Source organism: Salvia splendens, chromosome 20 (genome assembly GCF_004379255.2).
Source record: "Salvia splendens isolate huo1 chromosome 20, SspV2, whole genome shotgun sequence".
NCBI classification, from domain to species: domain Eukaryota; kingdom Viridiplantae; phylum Streptophyta; class Magnoliopsida; order Lamiales; family Lamiaceae; genus Salvia; species Salvia splendens.
Window position 1 is genome coordinate 14,287,861 of NC_056051.1, and position 21,378 is coordinate 14,309,238.

Genomic DNA, 21,378 nt, shown 5'->3' on the forward strand with positions numbered 1-21,378 from the left:
AATTGACTTTGATGAGGTTTACCCTAAAACTTGATGATGCATGAATTTCATTATTACTAGTACTATTATTTTAATTTTCTTGAAAACTTGTACCCAATGACTCATTCTAGTCAATCAATTCAATGTCGTAAACAATCACAATGTTCAAACTGTAAAGCTAATCTATACATATATAAAATAATGTAGTGGACAAGCACGCAGTGCACCTAATTCGACTATCCTAGTAATTATATGCTGTATCGATTATTGACATGTGAAAAAATAATTAGCGCAAACCACCACCATTAATCAATAATTAATTAATACCATATATAATTCACCATCTTATAAAACCATCTGCAAATTATGAATAAATAAAAAACATCATTCTTCAATATCTCATGGCGGTGAAGAAGTGGCAGGGCTTTTTTCCGGCGTGTTTCAAGGCGGAGAAGAAGAAGCAGCCATCGACGTCGAATCAAAGGATTTGGTTGCTGGATTTGAGCAGCTCGACGATTTCGGAGGAGCTCTCCGTGTCTCTGGCGGCGTCGAATCTCCACGCTTTCACGCTGCAGGAATTGAAGCTCATCACTCACAACTTCGCGTCCACCAATTTCCTCGGTCAAGGCGGGTTCGGCCCGTCCACAAGGGCTTCATTCATGAAGGCCTTCGCCCCGGTTTGAAGGCCCAGCCCGTCGCCGTTAAGCTCTTGGACTTGGACGGCAAACAAGGCCACCGAGAATGGCTGGTATGTCGAATTTATTTTAGCAGGGACTATATTTTTTTTATTTTTCAAATATTTATTTAAAAAAGGGTATGTTAATTAAATGTAATTGACCGTTATCAATTTAAGATAGTTATTGATGGGGTACGGACTAAACAAGCCCAACAGCAGTGACGGCCCATCAGCCCAAAGCCCAAGGAAGAGTATCAGTTCGGCATTACCAAAGAGTTCGGCCCCAGCCTATAGCTCGGTAAAAGCCGACCAATCAAGCTCTACTCTCAGATCGGCTAAAGCTGCTCGGCAATAGTTCAGCAGTTCGGTCTCAGTATTCGACCGAACTGGAAGATAGTCAACTCATGCAGGATCACATGCAGGATAGTTCGACCGAACTGGGAGATAGTGGACCCATGCAGGACATCCACGACATCCACGACATACTTAGTGGTGATGTAAGCCACGACCTAGTTAGTGGTGATGTAAGCCACGACCTAGTTAGTGGTGATGCAAGCCACGATCTTAGTTCAATGTATAAATAGAACTTAGATCAGAAGTTCTAAGAGAGCTCTCTAGACATAAAAGATCATATAGCAAGTTTGTATTGTAAGCTGTAGAAAACAGATCAAGCAATACAACTCTGCACTCTTTTCTTCCCGTGGACGTAGATTTACCTCAGTAAATCGAACCACGTAAATCTCTGTGTCGTAATCTGCATTTTCCTGCATTCATCACCATCAAAAATTCGCCAAACCATCACTGGCGCCGTCTGTGGGAAACAGAGAACCAAATTTGTGATAAAGCGAATTTTTGACCCTTTTTCCACCCCAAAAAAAAAAAAAAATGCATACCAGATCACATAACACCCATAATACCGTTCGTGATAACCGTGAGGAAGCTAGTCCAGCTCGCAGGTCTGAAAAACGGCCTCGGGAGACATCTACCTCCGGTTCTCACGAAGAAGGAACAAGCCACTCCAGGAGAGATCGCACCGAGTCTTCCCAGCAGCCCGATTTAAATGAAGCTGTCAAGCTGTTCTTGGCTGAGAAGCAGGAGGAGTTCTTAACCTTCCTGCAGAAGAGCCAACAGCCGGAGAAGACAACAGCGGATTCTCCCTCCTCATCCAGACATGAAAGTCACTACCGCAGTAGTGACGTGTCTTCCAGGAGAAAGAATCCTCAACCCCGACATGTTCCTGTTCCTCCTCGGTACCGGAACCACAGGAGAACTCCATCTCCTCCGTACCGAAGAGATGTCGGGTTCGCCATGTACGGAGCATTAAAGACTCCGTTCTCGGACGATATCACCCGAACTCCTTTGCCGCGGAACTACCGGACACCGTCAATGACTTATGACGGGCTAGTGGATCCTCATGACTTCTTGGGATGCTATCAATATAATATGGCGAACCAGGGTCTCAATGAGGTCCATATGTGCAAGCTGTTCCCCGAGCTGCTCATCGGGAACGCCAGAAGGTGGTTCGACAGCCTTCCTCAAGGCAGCATTAGATCCTACCGAGATCTAATGGATGCTTTCCACAGGAGGTTCTTTCAGAAAGCGGAAGCCCGAATTACTTCGGCTCAGCTGCTTTCTATACGTCAAGGTCGCGACGAAAAGATCAGCGACTTCCTGACGAGATTCCATAAGGAATGCCTACAAGTAGATAATCTCAATGATCTACTTGTCATTTCGGCATTCCAAAATGGAATCCTGCCCGGAGCTCTCTACAGAAAGCTCGTGGAGTGCGGTCCGCAAACAGCTCAAGAAATGTGGGACATTGCGGATCAGTTTTCCCGTGCGGATGAGGCAGACCGTCGAAAACGGTCTTTAGACAGCTCATCCCGAGAAGAGAAAAAGAAGCCCGATCAAAGCGGCCAGGTGCTTCCTCGCCGAACTCCTTTTGAAAGAATTCAAAGGGCACCGGTACAAGGCAGATTGGGGCCACGTCTCAATCCTGAGAAGCCGCCCGCTCAGTTCGTACCATTAAACAAGTCAAGAGCGGAAATTTTCGAACTACATTCCGATATGTTCGAAAAACCAAAGCGGATGACGAAATCAGCCGCGCGGCGACCTCAGGATCAATATTGCTCCTTCCATCAAGCCCACGGTCACGATACCGAGGAGTGCCGAAATTTGGCTGCAGGTATTGATGTTCTTGTGAAAACAGGAACGTTAAAAAAATACCAAAGCAAGCAGCCGAAAAAGAACAAAAGGCAGAGAGGTGCGAACTGCAATCCTCAGGATCCGAAAAGGCATGAGGATCCCGAAGACGACGACGAGCCGCAATATGATGGAGTAATCCAGACTATTGATGCTCTCCCTGCCGGGAAGACTAAGTCGTCCCTAAAAGCAGAACGCAGAGGTTCCAATCAAGAGGAGCCAACACATAAAAGGCTGAAGAAAGACGAAGTGATTACATTTTCAGATGCCGATCCCGTCCCAGCCATCTCTCCTCACCAAGACGCTATTGTCATTCAAGCCGGAGTGGCAAACAAACTGATCCACAGAGTATTTGTGGATACAGGAGCGTCAGTCAGCATTCTTTTTAAAGAATGTTTCGATAAAATGGAAGTGGATCCAGCTCGGCTCAGTCCGGCTCCACTTCCTCTGAAAAGTTTCGCCCAGGAGGACACCCGCCCTGAAGGTATTATCAGCCTTCCGATCACGGTGGGAAAAGCGCCTACAAGCTCCAATACGATGATCGAGTTCTTTGTGGTGAAAGCTCGGTCCCCGTACAACATCATCCTGGGGAGAGACTGGCTCAACACAGTTCGGGCCGTTTGCTCTACTTATCACCTCACCATCAAGATCCCCACTAAAGGTGGGATAGCGGTCATCCGAGGTGATCAAAAGAGAGCAAAAGAATGTCTGCAGATTGCGCTTAAAAGTGCCGAGCAATCAGTTCGGCACCATCAAGCATAGCAATCACAGCAACCGGAGTCAGAGGCAAGCGAGATGACCGAAGTCACTTCAGAGCCGAACTCAATGACCGTTCAGTTATACGAAGATGATCCATCCAGAACGGTCAAGATCGGCTTCGCAGGAACGCCTCTACTCCGGGAAAAGACCATTCAGCTCCTCAAGGAGTACAAAGATGTCTTTGCATGGTCTCCGTTGGACATGACCGGAGTGCCCCCCGAGGTAATCACTCATCGGTTAAATATTGATCCTTCAATCCGGCCAGTAAAACAGAAGCAAAGACTCTTTGCGGCAGAAAGAAGCCAAGTCATCCATGACGAAGTCCGCCAATTACTAAAAGCGGATGTACTATTCGAGGTGAAATATCCTTCTTGGGTGGCCAATCCTGTGATGATCAAGAAAAAAGAAGGAGGATGGCGGATGTGCATAGATTTTACCGATCTAAACAAGCACTGTCCTAAAGATTGCTATCCCCCTTCCGAATATAGATAAAAAAGTAGAAGCTTTGATCGGCTTCGAAATTTTCTGCTTTCTTGATTTATACAAAGGATATCACCAAGTGTTGATGGATGAGAGTGACGCTCCGAAAACAGCTTTCATTACCGATTTCGGCATTTTCGCTTATAAAAAGATGCCATTCGGTTTAAAGAATGCCGGAGCCACTTATCAAAGGATGGTAGACAAGCTTTTTCGGCACCTAATCGGAAAACAGGTTGAAGTGTATGTCGACGACATAGTTGTCAAAAGCAAAAGCACTTCGGAGTACGAAGACAACCTCAAATCCACTCTCGACGTGCTCCGAAAAGCCAACCTCAAACTCAACCCCCAAAAATGTACCTTTTTGGTAGATTCGGGAAAATTTCTGGGTTGTTGGGTTTCAAAGGACGGACTCAAGGCAAATCCCTCAAAAGTTCAAGTTATTCAGAACATGGCGATGCCGAAGTCCATACACGATGTGCAAAGACTAACTGGATGTCTAGCCGCATTGAATAGATTCCTTTCCCAAGCAGCCGAAAAGCAACTGCCGTTCTTCAAAGTGTTAAAAAAGGCACCAAAGTTTGAGTGGGGAGCCGAGCAGAAAAAGGCTTTTGACGAGCTCAAAAGTTATTTAGCCGAGCTTCCAATTCTCTCTGCTCCAACAGATGCCGAAGTGATTTTCTTATACTTAGCGGCATCCGATCAAACCATTAGCGCGGTGCTTGTACGAGAAGAAGGCCTAAAGCAGTTTCCCATCTACTTTACAAGCCGAGCATTAAGAGGTCCAGAAACAAGGTATCAACCTCTGGAAAAAATTGCTCTGGCGTTAGTAAATGCAGCAAGGAGACTGCGGCCATACTTCTATGCTCACAAGGTATGCGTCTTAACCGATCTGCCTCTTCGGCAAGTTTTGACCAAGCCAGAAGCATCAGGCAGAATCGCCAAATGGGCCATAGAGCTGGGAGAACACTCAATCGAGTACCTACCTCGAAAAGCCATCAAGGGACAAGCCTTGGCAGATTTTCTTGCAGAGGCCTAGTTCGATCAAGCAATCCCTGTCATTGCCGAACAGAAAAATTCTGCCAATGCCGAACTAGCACAGCCCTTGGAATCCGAAGAAGAGCCGCCGGACTGCTGGAGCGGATTCGTAGATGGAGCTTCGAATAAAACGGGAAGTGGAGCTGGTATTCTGCTTATCGCTCCCGATGGACACGAGGTAACCTATTCACTTCGGTTCTCATTCCCAACCACTAATAACGAAGCCGAATACGAAGCCCTCCTTGCCGGACTCCAGCTAGCGCAAAGTCTATGTATCAAGTCTCTCAAAATCCATTGTGATTCACAAGTCATAGTGAATCACATGTTGGGTACAAGTGAAGCCCGTGATGAGAGGATGAGGAAATATTTAGACAAAGCGCAAAGCATTAGCCGAAGTTTCTCTTATCTTCGGATAATCCGCATTCCCAGAGCAGAAAACAGCCGAGCAGATACTTTAAGTAAGTTAGCCGCATGTCCAAGCTCAAAGGTGGAGGAATTGATGCATCGAAGCATTGATGAAGCTGAGGTACATTCAGTAACCAGCTCGCCGAACTGGATGACGCCGATCTTACAGTATCTAGATCAAGGACAACTGCCCGAGGATAAGAGAGAAGCTCGGAAAATCACATGCCGAGCACTTCGGTACGAACTTCATGGAGGAGTCTTATACAGAAAGTCCTACCTTCAGCCGTTATTACGATGTATAGGGCCAGAAGAGACGGACTACATCCTCAGAGAAGTTCATGAAGGATCGTGCGGCAGCCACATCGGAGCTAGAGCTTTAGCTAAAAAAGTTCTAAGATGGGGATATTATTGGCCAACCTTGGTACAAGAAGCAGTGCAGCTCGTCAAGACATGCCCGAAGTGCCAAATCCATGCAAATATCCCAAGGATGCCGCAGACCGATCTATCCACTATGCAAAGCCCTTGGCCTTTTATGCAATGGGGTATAGACATAGTAGGACCACTACCACAAGCTCCTCGGCAAATAAAATTCCTAATCGTTGCCGTGGACTACTTTACGAAGTGGGTGGAAGCTGAACCATTAGCTACGATAACGAGCTCGAAGGCATTGGATTTCGTCTGGAAGAACATAGTGTGCCGATTTGGCATACCCCACATCCTCATCTCGGATAACGGGACTCAGTTCACCGACAAGACGTTCAAGAATTGGTGCCAAGAGCTGAATATTCAACAGCGGTTCACTTCGGTCTCTCATCCACAAGCAAACGGACAAACGGAGGTAACAAATCGTATCCTGGTGAAAGGGTTAAAAGCTCGGTTAGAACAAGCCAAAGGACAATGGGTAGAAAATCTCCCTCAAGTCCTATGGTCCTACCGAACTACACCCACAACCTCCAACGGTGAAACTCCGTACAGTCTTGTGTACGGCACTGAAGCCGTGATTCCGGTGGAGATCGGCATACCCAGTCCCCGAACTCTAAATTTCTCAGCAGAAATGAATGACGACGGACTAAGAGCCGAGCTAGATCTTGCCGAAGAAAGAAGAGAATTGGCATGCATAAAAGCAGCCAAGTACAAGGAGCAAGTAGCCCGGTATTACAACCAAAGGGTGAAGAAGCTGCAATTTCAAGTGGGAGATCTCGTCTTGAGAAACAACGAAGTAAGCCGAGCAGAAAAGCTGGGCAAGCTCGAACCCACATGGGAAGGTCCGTATCGGGTGTCAGAAGTCCTCGGCAAAGGGTCTTACAAATTGGCTCACATGTCAGGAGAACAGGTACCCCGAACATGGCACATTTCCAACCTCAAGAAGTTCCATTTGTAAGAGACAGTCCGGTCAGTCAGTCTTGAGTCCTGTTCGGTCAATGTGCTTTCTTTGGTTTGCTTGGTCTTTGTTTGTCTCTGTGCGTTTTGTCTATGTGTTTCGTCTGTCTCTGTGCGTGTCGTCTCTTACAAATGTTACTGAGGTATCTTGTTCTTCGAAGGCTGATCCCCTTCTTAGAACATATATAAGCCAACGATTGTGAGTCAAAGCTTCTAAAGAGGATACAAGACCACAATTCAGCTTAAACAAGCAGTTCGTCTGAAACGAACTGCAATAAGCCAACGATTGTGAAGTCCAAGCTTCTAAAGAGGATACAAGACCACAATTCAGCTTAAGAATCAAGCACTTCATCTGAAACGAACTGCAACAAAAGTCCGATTCACGCGATAAAACTTGCCTGAATTAGGACAAGGGAAAGTCCGATCCACGCGATAAAACTCGCCGAATTAGGACAAGGGAAAGTCCGATCCCCAAATTAGGACAACGGAAAGTCCGATCCGAGCGATAAAACTCGCCAAATTAGGACACAAACCAAGTCCGGTCAAAGAAGAGTTTACTTCATAAGACCGAGGACAAACATCAACTTACCCCGTACCTTTATCCAGAATGCCGAAGTGACTCGCTTCGCCGAAGTGATTCACTTCGTTTTTCGGGGGGGGTAGTGATGGGGTACGGACTAAACAAGCCCAACAGCAGTGACGGCCCATCAGCCCAAAGCCCAAGGAAGAGTATCAGTTCGGCATTACCAAAGAGTTCGGCCCCAGCCTATAGCTCGGTAAAAGCCGACCAATCAAGCTCTACTCTCAGATCGGCAAAAGCTGCTCGGCAATAGTTCAGCAGTTCGGTCTCAGTATTCGACCGAACTGGAAGATAGTCAACTCATGCAGGATCACATGCAGGATAGTTCGACCGAACTGGGAGATAGTGGACCCATGCAGGACCTCCACGACATCCACGACATCCACGACATACTTAGTGGTGATGTAAGCCACGACCTAGTTAGTGGTGATGTAAGCCACGACCTAGTTAGTGGTGATGCAAGCCACGATCTTAGTTCAATGTATAAATAGAACTTAGATCAGAAGTTCTAAGAGAGCTCTCTAGACATAAAAGATCATATAGCAAGTTTGTATTGTAAGCTGTAGAAAACAGATCAAGCAATACAACTCTGCACTCTTTTCTTCCCGTGGACGTAGATTTACCTCAGTAAATCGAACCACGTAAATCTCTGTGTCGTAATCTGCATTTTCCTGCATTCATCACCATCAAAAATTCGCCAAACCATCAGTTATTAACCTAACAGGACCCAAAGAACATGTGTGTCTATCCATGCCTAAAGAAATTTTAATTCATGAACTAAACCATATATTAGAATGACTGTTCATAATTAGTTGCCGTTGCTCATTTGCTAAATTTATTTATTGGATGATTGTTTGTTGGATTATTATTGATTTTTGGTTTGGTTGACTATTTGAGGTGATCAGACAGGAGTAGTTTTCTTGGTGAATTAAGACATGCAAACTTGGTGAAGTTGGTTGGATATTGTTGTGAAGAAGAGCAGAGGCTGCTGGTGTATGAATACATGCCAAGAGGCAGCTTGGAAAATCAGCACTTTAGAAGTAAGTACATATATTGTTGTCTGTTTTTGATTCATCACACTGTTTTTATTTTAATTTTTTGGTTTGTTTCTTGTGACAAGGGTTTTCAAGTGAGGCAAGTAAATATATTGTTATTTTTATTATTTTATGTTTTATTCCAGCATGATCATCAACTTGTTAATAAAGACTAATTCTATATGTGAAGTATATCTACCAAAAATAATAATGGATAAGGACATTTTTTAATGTTAGTAAGAATGATAATTTGTATACTTAATTATATCATTAATGCTTTATAAAGTGTTTTTATTGTTAGTGTCCCAATAAATATTAGGAGACACAAATAGAAGCAAAAGATTTTTAAAAACTTAAAATATCTTCTTTTACGTACTAAATTATGTTTATTTTTAAAAATTTATAAATGCTAGTAATTGACTCTTATTTTTGTGTCTGAAAGATAAGTTGTTTTTGTAGCGATAGTAGTAATATATTATTTTAGAGGAATGGGAGGCATACATTTTGGAAAAAAAAAAGTCAGTTGCTTTGCTTGTATTGTGGTTTGGTTGAAAAGCTAAAGTATGATTGTAAATTTTATATTGGTCAATTATTTACAAATTTACACGCTAGTTTCTCTCGTTGTCACCTACCTAATTGTATGACTTTTGGTAATAATAAAAACATATTGAACTATTGGAATAGCTTCTAGAACTATTTTTGTGTACTGCAAAAGTCAATATCAGTTTATTTGTTTTGTGATACACTCGAATGTCAACATGCACGGGATTAATTCTTCTACACTTTGTTATTTTTTTAATTGCAATATTAAATATATGTATAGTGAAATATGAATTAGGATTTAAGACACTTAGACAATAACATATTAACTTGAAACATGTGTATTTAGAAATGTGCATTCCACTTCGATGGTCAACAAGATTGAAGATTGCACTTGGAGCTGCAAAGGGGCTTGCTTTCCTGCACCAATCCAAAAAGCCAGTCATATATCGTGATTTCAAGGCTTCCAACATTTTGCTCGACTCTGTAATTCCTATTCCTCTAATACTCAACCAATCTTCATCATTCGTATCGCCTATATGCATTTTTGCTAATGTTTCCTTGTTCGTATTTTTAGGATTTCACTGTTGGGGCTTGCTAAAGATGGCCCACAAGGTGACCAGACACATATCTCCTATGGGCACTCAAGGCTACACTGCCCCTGAATATATCATGACAGGTAATGATAAAATGCAAACTCTATATATTGTACAAAATTCAAACTATTCAACGCAGTGTCAACACAAGTGTAAAGTTTCAAGATTTTGATGTTAACACCACGTCGTCAACCGTTGACACTTATTTTGTCATCTGTTGACATTTTCTAAGGGTGCAGATCATAGTTCAATATATTGAGTTTGCATTTGATTACATCCACGTAGTTATAGTTATGTATAACTAACTTTAACTCTGACTACTAAAATAAGATAAATATTGATTTATCGAGTACCATGTATGTAGGTCATTTAACATCAGCAAGCGACGTATACAGCTTTGGAGTAGTCGGACGAAAGTCAGTAGACAAGAGCCGCCCCAATAGAGACCAAAATCTAGTAGAGAGGACAAGGCGTATGTTGAAGAATCCACGAAAGTTGGTGAGGGTTATTGATCCACGACTTGAAGGCCAATACCCAGAAATCGCGGCCCAAAAGGTGGCTGCGTTGGCTTATCAGTGCTTAAGCTATCACCCTAAGCTTAGACCAACCATGGCTGAAGTTGTGAGAGTTTTGGAGCCATTGGAAGACTTTGATGATGCTCAAACTGGCACCTTCGTTTTCCTAGTAGTAGAACTAGATTAAGTATCGGACATGAAGGCCATAAACATTAAAAAAATTAAGTAAGATCGCCCTTGGTATTCATGGCAAAGATTTCAATTGAGCTTTGATTAGTGTAGATGTTAGAATTATCCAAATTGTAAATGAAGATATACGTAGAAATTCATATGTTCATTTTATTGTTATGTAAGCACATGTTAAATTCATTTTTTGGGTGTCGATTTTTTTGTAAATAGACAATATGCTTGGTCTATGATACCAATCCTACCATTCTTTAGCAAGCTCTTGGTTTATGAATGTGATCGACTGTTTTATTCTTTTATCCTTCCATTTATTAAATACATGTCAAAGATAATGTGAATATTGTGCTTCTTAATTATGATCATGGTTTATCGAATTTAATCATTTTTCTCTCTAAATACATTTAGATATCTTTGCAACTCTCCGGGGCCCCGATAATTATGATTTTGCACTTCATTTGGTTTCTGATCATATTTGTCTCCAAATACATTTGTATTTAGGCCCCCTTAGTCAAATTTTTAGAAGTGGATTAAATGTTTTAGGCAAAATACATGTGAAGTTTTTTGTGTTTTTTTTTATTTAATTATATCTTTGTACAACGTTTGACGTTTTTCGTCCTTGACTACTTGGATTTATCTTAAATTCTTTGTACAACTTTTTAAAGTTTTGGTTGGTCCTTGACTACTTAGTTTTGTGCATTAAAACTCGTGTCGTTTCAAACGTTGTTATTTTTCAGGAACGAATGGAGTATCTTTCTTCCATCCATATTTTGAACTCAACTATATGTAGGTTGAGTATTTGGTCTATAAGTTAGCTAGAAGAAAGTGATTGGAGTATTATTGGTATAGAATGCGACCCGCCTCATTAAAAGAGGTAAAGTTTTTTTAAATAGAATTAGTCCACTTTTAAGGGACATCCCAAAATGATAAATGTGGTCTATTTTTAAGAGACGTGTGAGTAATAAAGAAAGTATTACGAATAGTAAATCCTCTTTGAAACCTTGGACATTATTTTAGAAAATGAAGACCACCATTAGATATTTTCACTCGCATTTTATAATAAAAGCAATACTATATAAAAATTGAAATCACAATCAACTATCTTTTTCTATTCACTTTCCATTACATTTCTTAAAACTCGTGTCAAGTCAAACCGTGTCTCTTATTCATGATTGGAGGGAGTAATAATTATGGGTTATTTTTAGTATCGATGTGCTAAATACAGCTAAAACATAAGCAATAGGAGTTTGAAAGTAGCTTAATTGATGGGATGTGTAAGATATAAATTTTTTGAATAGTAATAATTGTAAAATTTAAAATTTTATGAATAAGGAGTAATAATTATAAGAAGAAAATAATACCTTTAGATTTTAGTTTGTGCGTGACAAAGAATGAAACAAAACAAAATGTAAATAAGAAAACGAAAAGAATGAAACAAACAAATTTTGTGTGTTAAAAGAATGAAACGTGTATAGTAAAAATAAGAAAGTTTGCTGCGCTAATTTCAAATAAAAGAATAACAAATTTTGAGATTAGGAGGTCGCGGTAAGTGTTACCAGTTTTTTCTCTAGACAAACTTTACCTTTATTGGCTCCAAAGAAGGGAACTAAGCTTCCGGTCGCCGCCAAGAAGAAGGTTGAGAAAGTGGTCAACCCACTCTTCGAGAAGAGGCCGGAGCAGTTCGGGATCGGCGGCGCTCTCCCGCCGAAGAAGGACCTTCACAGATTCGTGAGATGGCCGCAAGTCGTGCGCATGAAGATGATCCTCAAGCAGCGCTTGAAGGTGCCACCGCCAATTCACCAATTCTCCAAAACATTGGATAAGAATTTGGCAACTAGCCTATTCAAGATGATACTCAAATACAGACCTGAGGATAGAGCTCAGAAGAAGGATAGGTTTTTTAAGAGAGCTCACGCTGAGGCTGAGGGCAAAACCCCTTCTCATTTCATCGAAGAAGAAGACGCCGTCACAGACAGCAGCGACGACGGAAGCAGCAACACCGGTCGGCAACAGCATCCGTCAAATTCTGAAGCATCGGCGGCGGAGGCTGCTGAAGGAGCTGCGTCGGCGGCAGAAGCTTTGCAGCGGAGAAGAAGAAAGAAATGGAGGATGCGCTGGATTTTGGCAAGCGGTGACTGCTGCTTTCCGGCAGTCACGAATACGAAGAGATGGCAGAAAAACGGCTGAAATTGCAAAGGGGGAGACGGCTGAGAAGGAGTGGCCGAAAATGGGGTTCTCTAAAAACTCCATGTCCATTTTGCAAATCAGCCCACAAAGTTTGGATAAATCCCAAAATAAACCCCACCAAAAAAATTCTTTCCAAATTTCTCCCCAGTCAATTCCGATATTACCAAACCCACCTCTGTTGACCGAAAAATTGCACAAAAAACCCCCTTTTGTCTGAATTTCCGAGAATACACCCCGAACTTTCGGCAAAAGTGAAAATACACCCCGACATTTTGAAATTCAGCCTTCCATTACTTGTACAAACACATTTCAAGCTTTAGTGTACTCATCTTCCTCAAACATAGGACCTAAAGACTACCATTAGATTTTTAACTATGGGGCAACTGATACCATGTCCTTTAATGCATCGGACTACTTCGATATTTCTCAATACACAAAATTTTTTTTCCAAACAGCTAGTGGGGAGTTAGCACAAGTAGAGGGGGCGGGAACTGTCACTATCTCACCAACCATTCGCCTCTCGAAATCTTTATGTTCCTTCATTGTGCCACAAACTTCTGTCTGTTAGTCATGTAACAAGAGATCTCAACTGCAAATTGCTAATGCAGCCTCATTTTTGTATGTTACAGGATATCAAGACGGGAAATATAGTTGGGCGTGGCAGTAAGCGACATAGATTGTACTACGTGGATGAGATTGCCCAACAGAGTACTGCGATGCTAACTCACGGACTAACTGACAGACAGATTTGGCTCTTGCATCGCCGGTTATGGCACCCATCCATAAGTTATCTTCGCCTACTCTTTCTGAGTTAGTTTCTTCTACGTATGTTTTGAATTGTGAAACTTGTATTTAGCAAAAAGTCACCGACATTCCTTCAAATTAAACAACACTATAGAAAAATCACCTTTTATTTTGGTTCACTCTGATGTGTGGGGCCCTGCTTGTTAGGGTTTGTATACTAGAAATCACATTTCGAGTGATTGAATATTGTAAAACTCTAATTGTTATTTCCCAATAAATGCAAACAGATTATTTTTGTCATAATGTTGTTATGTTTTATATTTAATGGATGTTTATTGCATATTTAAATGTATAAGCGAACATAACAAAAGTCTAAGTCTTTGTTCTAGTAGACCGGTTGTGGGCTGCGCCCAATTTAAGGTACGCGGTCAGTTCTGAACAAAGAAAAATATGAATTTCACAACCTAGATAGGCATAGACTACCTATCGTGAAAGATTGCAATGTCAGTCCGATTATTTCTAACCTTATTGAAATATGATGACGTTGGTGTGGTATAGCACTGAATGGATCTAACAGCAAGAAGAGTCTTTATGCTATCTACTGAAAGATGAGGTCTTGATAATTAATTTCTTAATCAATATACGTTAGCATTGAGCATACGATATTGAATATATACTACTTTGACTTACCAAAGGTGCGGGTTTTTCGTCACCCAACGATCCAGGTATATTGGGTAGTGGTGATCATTATCTAGCGGTGCTAGGATTGCTATTATATTGAATTGTGCGCGATGAGAGTCTCGTTTGATAACATCCGCAAGAGGAGCTCGAAACAAGGTTTTATTATTCGGAACCTAACTAGTTGGAGTTTAATTACTCTATGAATAATAAATAAGAGTTTCTTGCTAAGTCCACTCTTGGAGAATAAAATATGTTAATTAATTAAGTCCATAGCAGACATTAATTGATTAATGGATGTTTCTATCTTAAGCGCGGGAAATAAATCAATCAATTAAAAAGAAACCCGGAATACTTGTAATTTCGGATTTGGAAAGGCAGTGCAATATTACTTCTGTAGTGGCTGCTCGTAATATTCCAATATAAGCTTATATTAAATTGTGGGTTCAATTTAATTAGTAAAAACCTAATTGGGTGAGGCATTGTCCAAATTCTTCCTTAGATCCCTGACTTGGCCCAATATGTGTCTTAATATAAATATGAGAATAAAGGAGACAGAAAACACAATTATTCATTGCTCAAATTTTCGTCCCCCTCTATACTTTGAGAGAGTTCGAAAATTGCTCTTCCTCCGTGAGCTGAGTTCTGTCTTCATTATTCAAGTCCTAGTACGTTGGTGAGATTTGCCCACACAAATATCAGCGTATAGTCCGGGACACCAGTCAGAAGATCCGAGGTTGAGTACACGAGATCTTCACGTGGAGAAGACGCAAGCCATCTTCGATTCTTGATTGAATCAACGAGGTAAATTGGCTAACTCCGTACTATGCATGTTTTAGGATTTATTTGTTCTAAAGCATGATTTAATTCAAGTTATAAGCATGATACATGTGATAATTGCGCGAATAGAATTTGTCTAAATAATCTGCTAAATAGATCAAATTCATGCGATTCGTTGTTCATGCACGCTTCCGCTGCCAACCCCTTCACTGCTCCAGTTACTGGAGGACAAGGTTTTCGATATTTTTTGTTGTTTATTGATGATTTTTCGCGTATGACTTAGATTTATTTTTTGAAAACAAAATCAGAAGTTTTCGAGAAATTTACTGAGTTCTATCGTCTTGTCCAAACCCAATATAACTCTAGAATTCAAATCCTTAGATCTGATAATGGGAGGGAATACGTGAACTCTAAGATGACATCTTTCTTCACTGAAAATGGCCTTGTCCATCAAACTTTATGTGCCTATACACCAGAACAAAATGGGGTAGCCGAGCGGAAAAATCGATATATCCTAGAAATCACCCGTGCCCTCCTCATTGAATAAAACATCCCAAAATCCTTCTGGCCAGAAGCCATCGCAACTTCCGTCTATCTCTTAAATCGTCTTCCCACAGGGATCCTTAACTTCAAAACTCCTCTAGAGGTCTTCTCTTCCCAAAACTCGGTACCATCGTCCCTCCGACTCGACCCCAAAATTTTTGGCTGTACCGTGTTTGTCCACATCCCCAAACATGACCTTGACAAATTCTCACCTTGTGTAGTAAAATGTGTCTTCTTGGGTTATGGAAAAAATCAAAAAGGGTATCGATGCTATGACCCTTCGACAGATCGTATGTACACAACTATGAACTGCGACTTTGTTGAAAGCGAATATTTCTATAGCCAATCTAGCGGTCAGGGGGAGAGTAAGTTAGAAAACTCGAGTAGTGACACACTAAATTGGCTACCTCTTTGGGGGGAAACCATTCAAGGGGAGGGGGAGAACAACCAAACAAATGAGTCAGATCAAAATCATGTCACAGAAGTTGGTCCAACGGAGGAAGTTAGCAGTACCATCGGGCAGTCAAATCCCCAAGAACATAATGTGTCGCTTCAGGATCCCACCGAGCTATCTGACCAGTCTTTGAATCCTGAGGTAAACACTTCTGATCCCAATATTGGAACCCTACCTAAAACCACTAACAGTGACAGGGAAAACCAAAGTGATACAGAAGAGCCACCGACAGAACAAGAGACTAGGCAAGATAGATTTCCCTACAAAAGTACAAGTGGCATCCCTCCTCGAAGATATTCACCAGAATGGAAATGGCGAAAATCTAGATACTCTGTCGCAAATCTCACCCAAGGGCACCTCACTGAAATGGCTAGGGCATTCGAAGATGTACATTTACATTTGAGTAAACACACATACACAAGTGTAATGTTGAGGGGAAACTGTGGTGAGCTTATTCTCTGATGCTCTTTCATTGATCTTCTCATGGATTGAAAATGCAGCTGCAACCATCTGTGAAGAGTTATGTGGAAGAGAAGTTAGGTAAGGCAGTGCAAAAGCATAGCCATTTGGTGAGGGAAGTTGATGTCAGGTTGTCCATCCGTGGTGGAGAGGTAGGGAAAGGCCCAAAAGTGCGAAGGTGTGAGGTGCGTGTGTCTTACTACCGTGTTGTATTTATCCTACTGGGGTCGTGTTTGTTAGTATGCTATCTAAGTAGTTGTGGTAATGTATGTAGGTTACTTGTTCACCAAGAAACATGGAGTGGTTCGAGCAGAAGAAGATGCTGAGTCGCTCTATGGGAGCATAGATTTGGTTTCTTCCATTATCCCAGAAGGGGTGGCCTCGTCGGAAGGAGGAGAGATGACTGAAGTTTACGCCTTCAACTAGGCTGTAAACTTGGGTATCCGATAAGTGTTTCCGCTGAACAGATTGTCTCAAAGAAGAGAACATTCAGAAAAGGCATGGCCATCGTCAATTGGAGAAGAGAAGGAGAAAGGAGGCGGGTGTTGACGTCTTCTCAATTGTGTCTCAAGAAAAAGAAAAAATTGGGCCAAGCATTATTGGGCTCAAGAAGGGAAACAATGAAAAGAATATGGGCTCATTGTATATGAGTGAAATGGGCTAAGAATGGCCTTCCAAAATTAAGCTTTGGGCTACAATTTAAATTCAGTCTAAAGATGAATGGCTCCTAGATACGAGCAAAAACTGTCTAGATAAGCTCCTCGACAAGAGTCAAAACTGTCAGAATTAGCTCCTCGACAAGAGTCAAAACTGTCTGAATGAGCTCCTCGACATGAGTAAAAACTGCCAGTCAGAAAAAAAATGAAATAGCTCCTAGATACGAGCTAAAACTGTCTAAGATGGCTCCTGGATACGAGTTAAAACTATCTAAGATGGCTACCGGACATGAGCAAAAACTTTCTAGATTAGCTCCTCGACAAGAGTCAAAACTGTCTGAATGAGCTCCTCGACATGAGTAAAAAGTGTCGGTCAAAAAAAATGAAGTGGCTCCTAAACACGAGTTAAAACTATCTAAGATGGCTCCTGGATATGAGTAAAAACTATCTAGATTAGCTCCTTGGCATGAGATAAAAATGTCAATGAAGAGCTCTATGACACGAGTTAAAACTATCAACAAAAAATTGAAGAAACTCCTTGAAATGTATCACGACCGCCCCTCTAGGGTTAATAAAAGCGGGCGATCGCGACTTAAAGGGGGTTTAAAAGAACGGGCATAGAAGACTAGGGTTTCAATAAAAGTTTGACCAAGAATTTAAGTCTAATAAATAACGACCAAGGATATTTATATTAAAATAAGTAAAAGACCAAAGGTTTGACATTAATAAAAGGGTAACGAGTTTTCAACATTTAATCAAAAGATTCATAGTTAAGTAAAAACAAGTAAAGAAAGTATCACAGCGGAAGCATCCAAGAGAAGAGTGAAGTCATGTGTGAAGACACAACGACACTCGGAGTTTCAAAACAACATAGCACATTATTATTTCTGCTCAACACCACCAACCGCTCGTCGCTGCTCAACCTGCACATAGAGAAAACATATGCAGGGCTGAGTACTTTTGAAAATACTCAGTGGCTCATGCCGAAAACATTTTAAATAAGAGTACATATTATCATGCCATACGTAGGTAACCATCGGGGTTTGAACTTAGAAAGGCCCGTGGCACCAAAACATTTTTCATTGTTCAAAATAGGGACCACGCAGTCATTTTTCCCCATCGTCGTCAACCATATCTGCCAATACATGACAAGGAATGCGGCCGCAAACCAGGTCACTAGACCGGCCAGCCCGTACGCTAGCACACGATCTACCATAGGTGTACACTAATCCACGTAGGATTTGCGGCCCTACGAGGACCCGAATTCGATTTATATAACAGTGGCAACAGCCACATCAGATAGGCACGTTAAAACAAATCACGGCATGATAATCGCTTAAAACCACCCTTATAGCTCCACAGTCATACGTAAACGAGTTTAGAAAAAAAGAAAACCCACACATAGTGTAGGGTAGAAAAGAAGCCCACCTCGACCGTTTAGATTTCAAGTATCGCTTTTCCTTTGATATCACGTTTAGCGCACGAATTATCACCTTTAGGTAAGGTATTCTCAATTAGTCACCAACATGGACTTAATATTATGCATGTCCTTAATTTTTCCCTTTTCCCAACAACAAATGGAAATCACATCATAGCATAACATCTTTGCATATCATATCATCTCGTCACATATATAATTCATGTATGCCATTCAAAACATAAAAATATAGTTATTTTGCAAAGGTAGAAATCTGGCAGCACTGCGCAACTATTTTATAAAATTTATTTAAAAAACATCCGACTTCCGTTGGGGCTAAAACTTTACGAAAAGGCAGTAGACTCATCAAATAACTTCCAGTTTAAATTTCATGTCAGAATACCCCTTTTAAAACGGTCAAATAAAAGACGTAACCCACTGGTCGAGAAAACATGTTTCTGGCAGATTTACGCAGTCAACTTTAAAAATTCAACAAATATTCATATTTTATCCATATGGGTTGAAATTTACACACCACATAGAAGACATCATGAAGTTTACTCAGGAAAAAGAATCGGTCAAATCAGAGTTCATTTGGTTGGTCAAAAACGAGTCGGAACTTACTGTTCAGAATCACAGTTTCTCATGCTTTTAGGAATTCGAATTTGGGTTTACCCCCACTTATTCAAAATCAATCTTTTCATGGTTTTAACATACAAGCATGCTCAAAAGGGTCCTTAGACACATATTTTCATGAAATCACATATCATTCACCAAGGATTCATTAAATCATCAACCAATTGAAATCAAAATGCATTCACATATACGATTACATATTCCCACCGATTAAATCTCTTAGATTTGAAATCCTACACCCACTAGATGCATGTGGGAACAAAAGAAGAGTTGGGATGGAGAGGAATGAAGAATGGAGTCCGATCTTTACCTCTCTTGGACGAAACAAACGGTAGGAACGAATAAAAGTCTTGATTCTTCAATAATCTCTTGGAAATTCGAAAGGATCTTGAGTAGAGTGGAAGAACAAGTGTGGGAGTGGTGGAGCAAGGAAGAATGGCGTGTGATTGAGGTGGGAGGCGTGTGATTGAGAGGCTAGGTTTAGGTTAGTATCTTATTTATAGGCTTAAAGAATATCCCATAATTAATTTGGAGAATAAATCAAATTAAAGATGGGAGATTTGATGGAGGGGAAATTGGCGTTAATTTGAGGGAGAATAAGGGAGAATATTTCGAAAATCATGGCTATTTAATTAGCCATGATTTAATTTAGTATTTTCACGGAGCAGAATAAAATAATACGGAGCAAGAAAATTAATAAAAATCCTCCCAAATAATATGGAAATAGGCGTGTTATTCAATTCCTCCCACAAGGAATAATTTCCAAACTTTAATAAATAAAGTAGGGAAAGATTTGCTAGGATATTCCAATTAAAACATGGAAAGAAATAATTGAGGGATCAAAATAAATAATGAATAATTTCTTCTCCCACAAGCTAGGAGATTTCGAAATCTTCCTTAGGAAAAAAATAGTGGGGCCGATTTTTCCTCAAGAAGGAAATAGGATAATTAGGCTTTGGATTTAATTGGATAATTATCCCCAAAACAAATAATTAAATCCAAGAAAATAGAATTCCTCTCCGGAAAATAGTAGTGGTCGAAATTTTCTCAATGAAAGGGGCAAGGTAATTATTTATGATACTAATTAAATCTCACTCCCCAAAATAATATAATTCACCGCAAAATTTCATTCCCCATCAATTAATTATAACCACGTCATAAAATCAACGAATTTGACTCGGTCAAATCAAAATTAGGTCACCATAGTAAACACATAATAAATTCGTCATTTAATTGTGGCAATCAAAGCAATAAATACAACGTCTTAGGGTTCGAAAATTAGGGTTCGAAAAGTGGGGCGTTACAAAATGAGTCTAAACTTTCAATGAAAAAAACTCTTTGATACGAGTATAAACTATCAATGATGAATTGAAGAAGCTCTATGATACGAGCATAAAATATCAATGAAATGTGAATGACTCCTTAATATGAGTATAAACTATTCATCAAAGTGAAGATCGTGCAAGTTAAGTGTCGAAAAAACTCGATACTTAACTTGAGGGGGAGTGTTGGAAATAGAATATAGGAGTCTCAAGATTATAGGAAAGAGTAACTTTAGGGTCTCAAGAGAATATATCATTATTATGGTAGAGTCTCAAGTTCATAAGTCCCTAGGTACATTTAGTTCTCTAGTTCTATAAATATGAATGTACAATGTATCTCAAACAATCCAAATCAATAAAAATGTAGTCTTCAAGAGTTCTTGAATTTTATTTTCCGCATTTTACTTTTCAACATTCACTACCTTCAAAACTTCCCCTCTTCTTCGAATTGATAATTTTAGGCATCCCATAATTTTAGACAAGCTAATTTTGCGTTTGGTTTTGAAGATTCTTATAAGGAAGGTGACAACAATAGTCCAAGTTTAAAAAGTTAGTGAAATATTTCAAATAAAAATGGTCAACACGCATGCAAAATAGATGTGTTAGTGGATGATGGCGCATGCATGGGCGTGGCTCAGCCTATTTGTTCTCACTGTACAACCACTAAAACACTGTGTACTACCGGTTCATGCATGCTAGGATGGTCCTATTTATTAGGTTTAGTATACTGAAAAGCATGTTTCGAGCGAGTTCGCGATGTTTCGAATGAGTTCGCGCAAATAGAATCTTGCCTGTATATGGAAAAACTCTACAATCCACTTTTGACCCGATTCAGTATTATTCGAGCTGTTTGCACGAATAGAATCAGTATATTATTACATTGTGTTTGCTTGTGTGTTTATGAGATGTTTTATAAACATTTATATGCATAAGAAGTAAACAATGCCTAAGTCTTTTGCTTAGTAGACTGGTTGTGGGCGTCGTCCACTTTAAGGTAACTACAGTCGGTTCTATGCAATGCTTTGCAAAAGAAAAAGAAGAATTTCACAACCTAGATAGGCTTTGGCTACCTATCGTGAAAGGTTGCAATGTCAGTCCGATTATTTCTAAGCCTTATTGAAATAAGATGACATTGGTG

At 40.5% G+C, this 21,378-nt stretch overlaps 1 protein-coding gene and 1 long non-coding RNA gene across 3 annotated transcripts; one reads left to right on the forward strand and one right to left on the reverse strand.

Annotated features, from left to right (window-relative positions):
* Positions 1–336: 336 nt before the first annotated feature.
* On the forward strand, positions 337–10,529 carry LOC121781948 (probable serine/threonine-protein kinase PBL15). 2 transcript variants are annotated; one of them, XM_042179660.1, is made up of 5 exons: positions 337–727; positions 8,402–8,536; positions 9,420–9,556; positions 9,648–9,749; positions 10,031–10,529. In XM_042179660.1, the coding sequence occupies exons 1-4, from the start codon at positions 721–723 to the stop codon at positions 9,669–9,671; spliced, it is 303 nt and encodes a 100-aa protein (XP_042035594.1). In that variant the 5' UTR covers positions 337–720; the 3' UTR covers positions 9,672–9,749; positions 10,031–10,529. The 2 variants fall into 2 exon arrangements, 1 of the variants encoding a protein (XP_042035594.1); XR_006046212.1 differs by having other exon boundaries at positions 338–727; positions 8,394–8,536.
* Positions 10,530–17,746: 7,217 nt separating this feature from the next.
* Positions 17,747–19,245, reverse strand: LOC121781961. Its single transcript, XR_006046222.1, has 3 exons — positions 19,229–19,245; positions 18,294–18,358; positions 17,747–17,788 (listed from the first exon to the last, which is right to left on the reverse strand). It is a non-coding gene; the product is annotated as an uncharacterized LOC121781961 (long non-coding RNA).
* Positions 19,246–21,378: the final 2,133 nt, after the last annotated feature.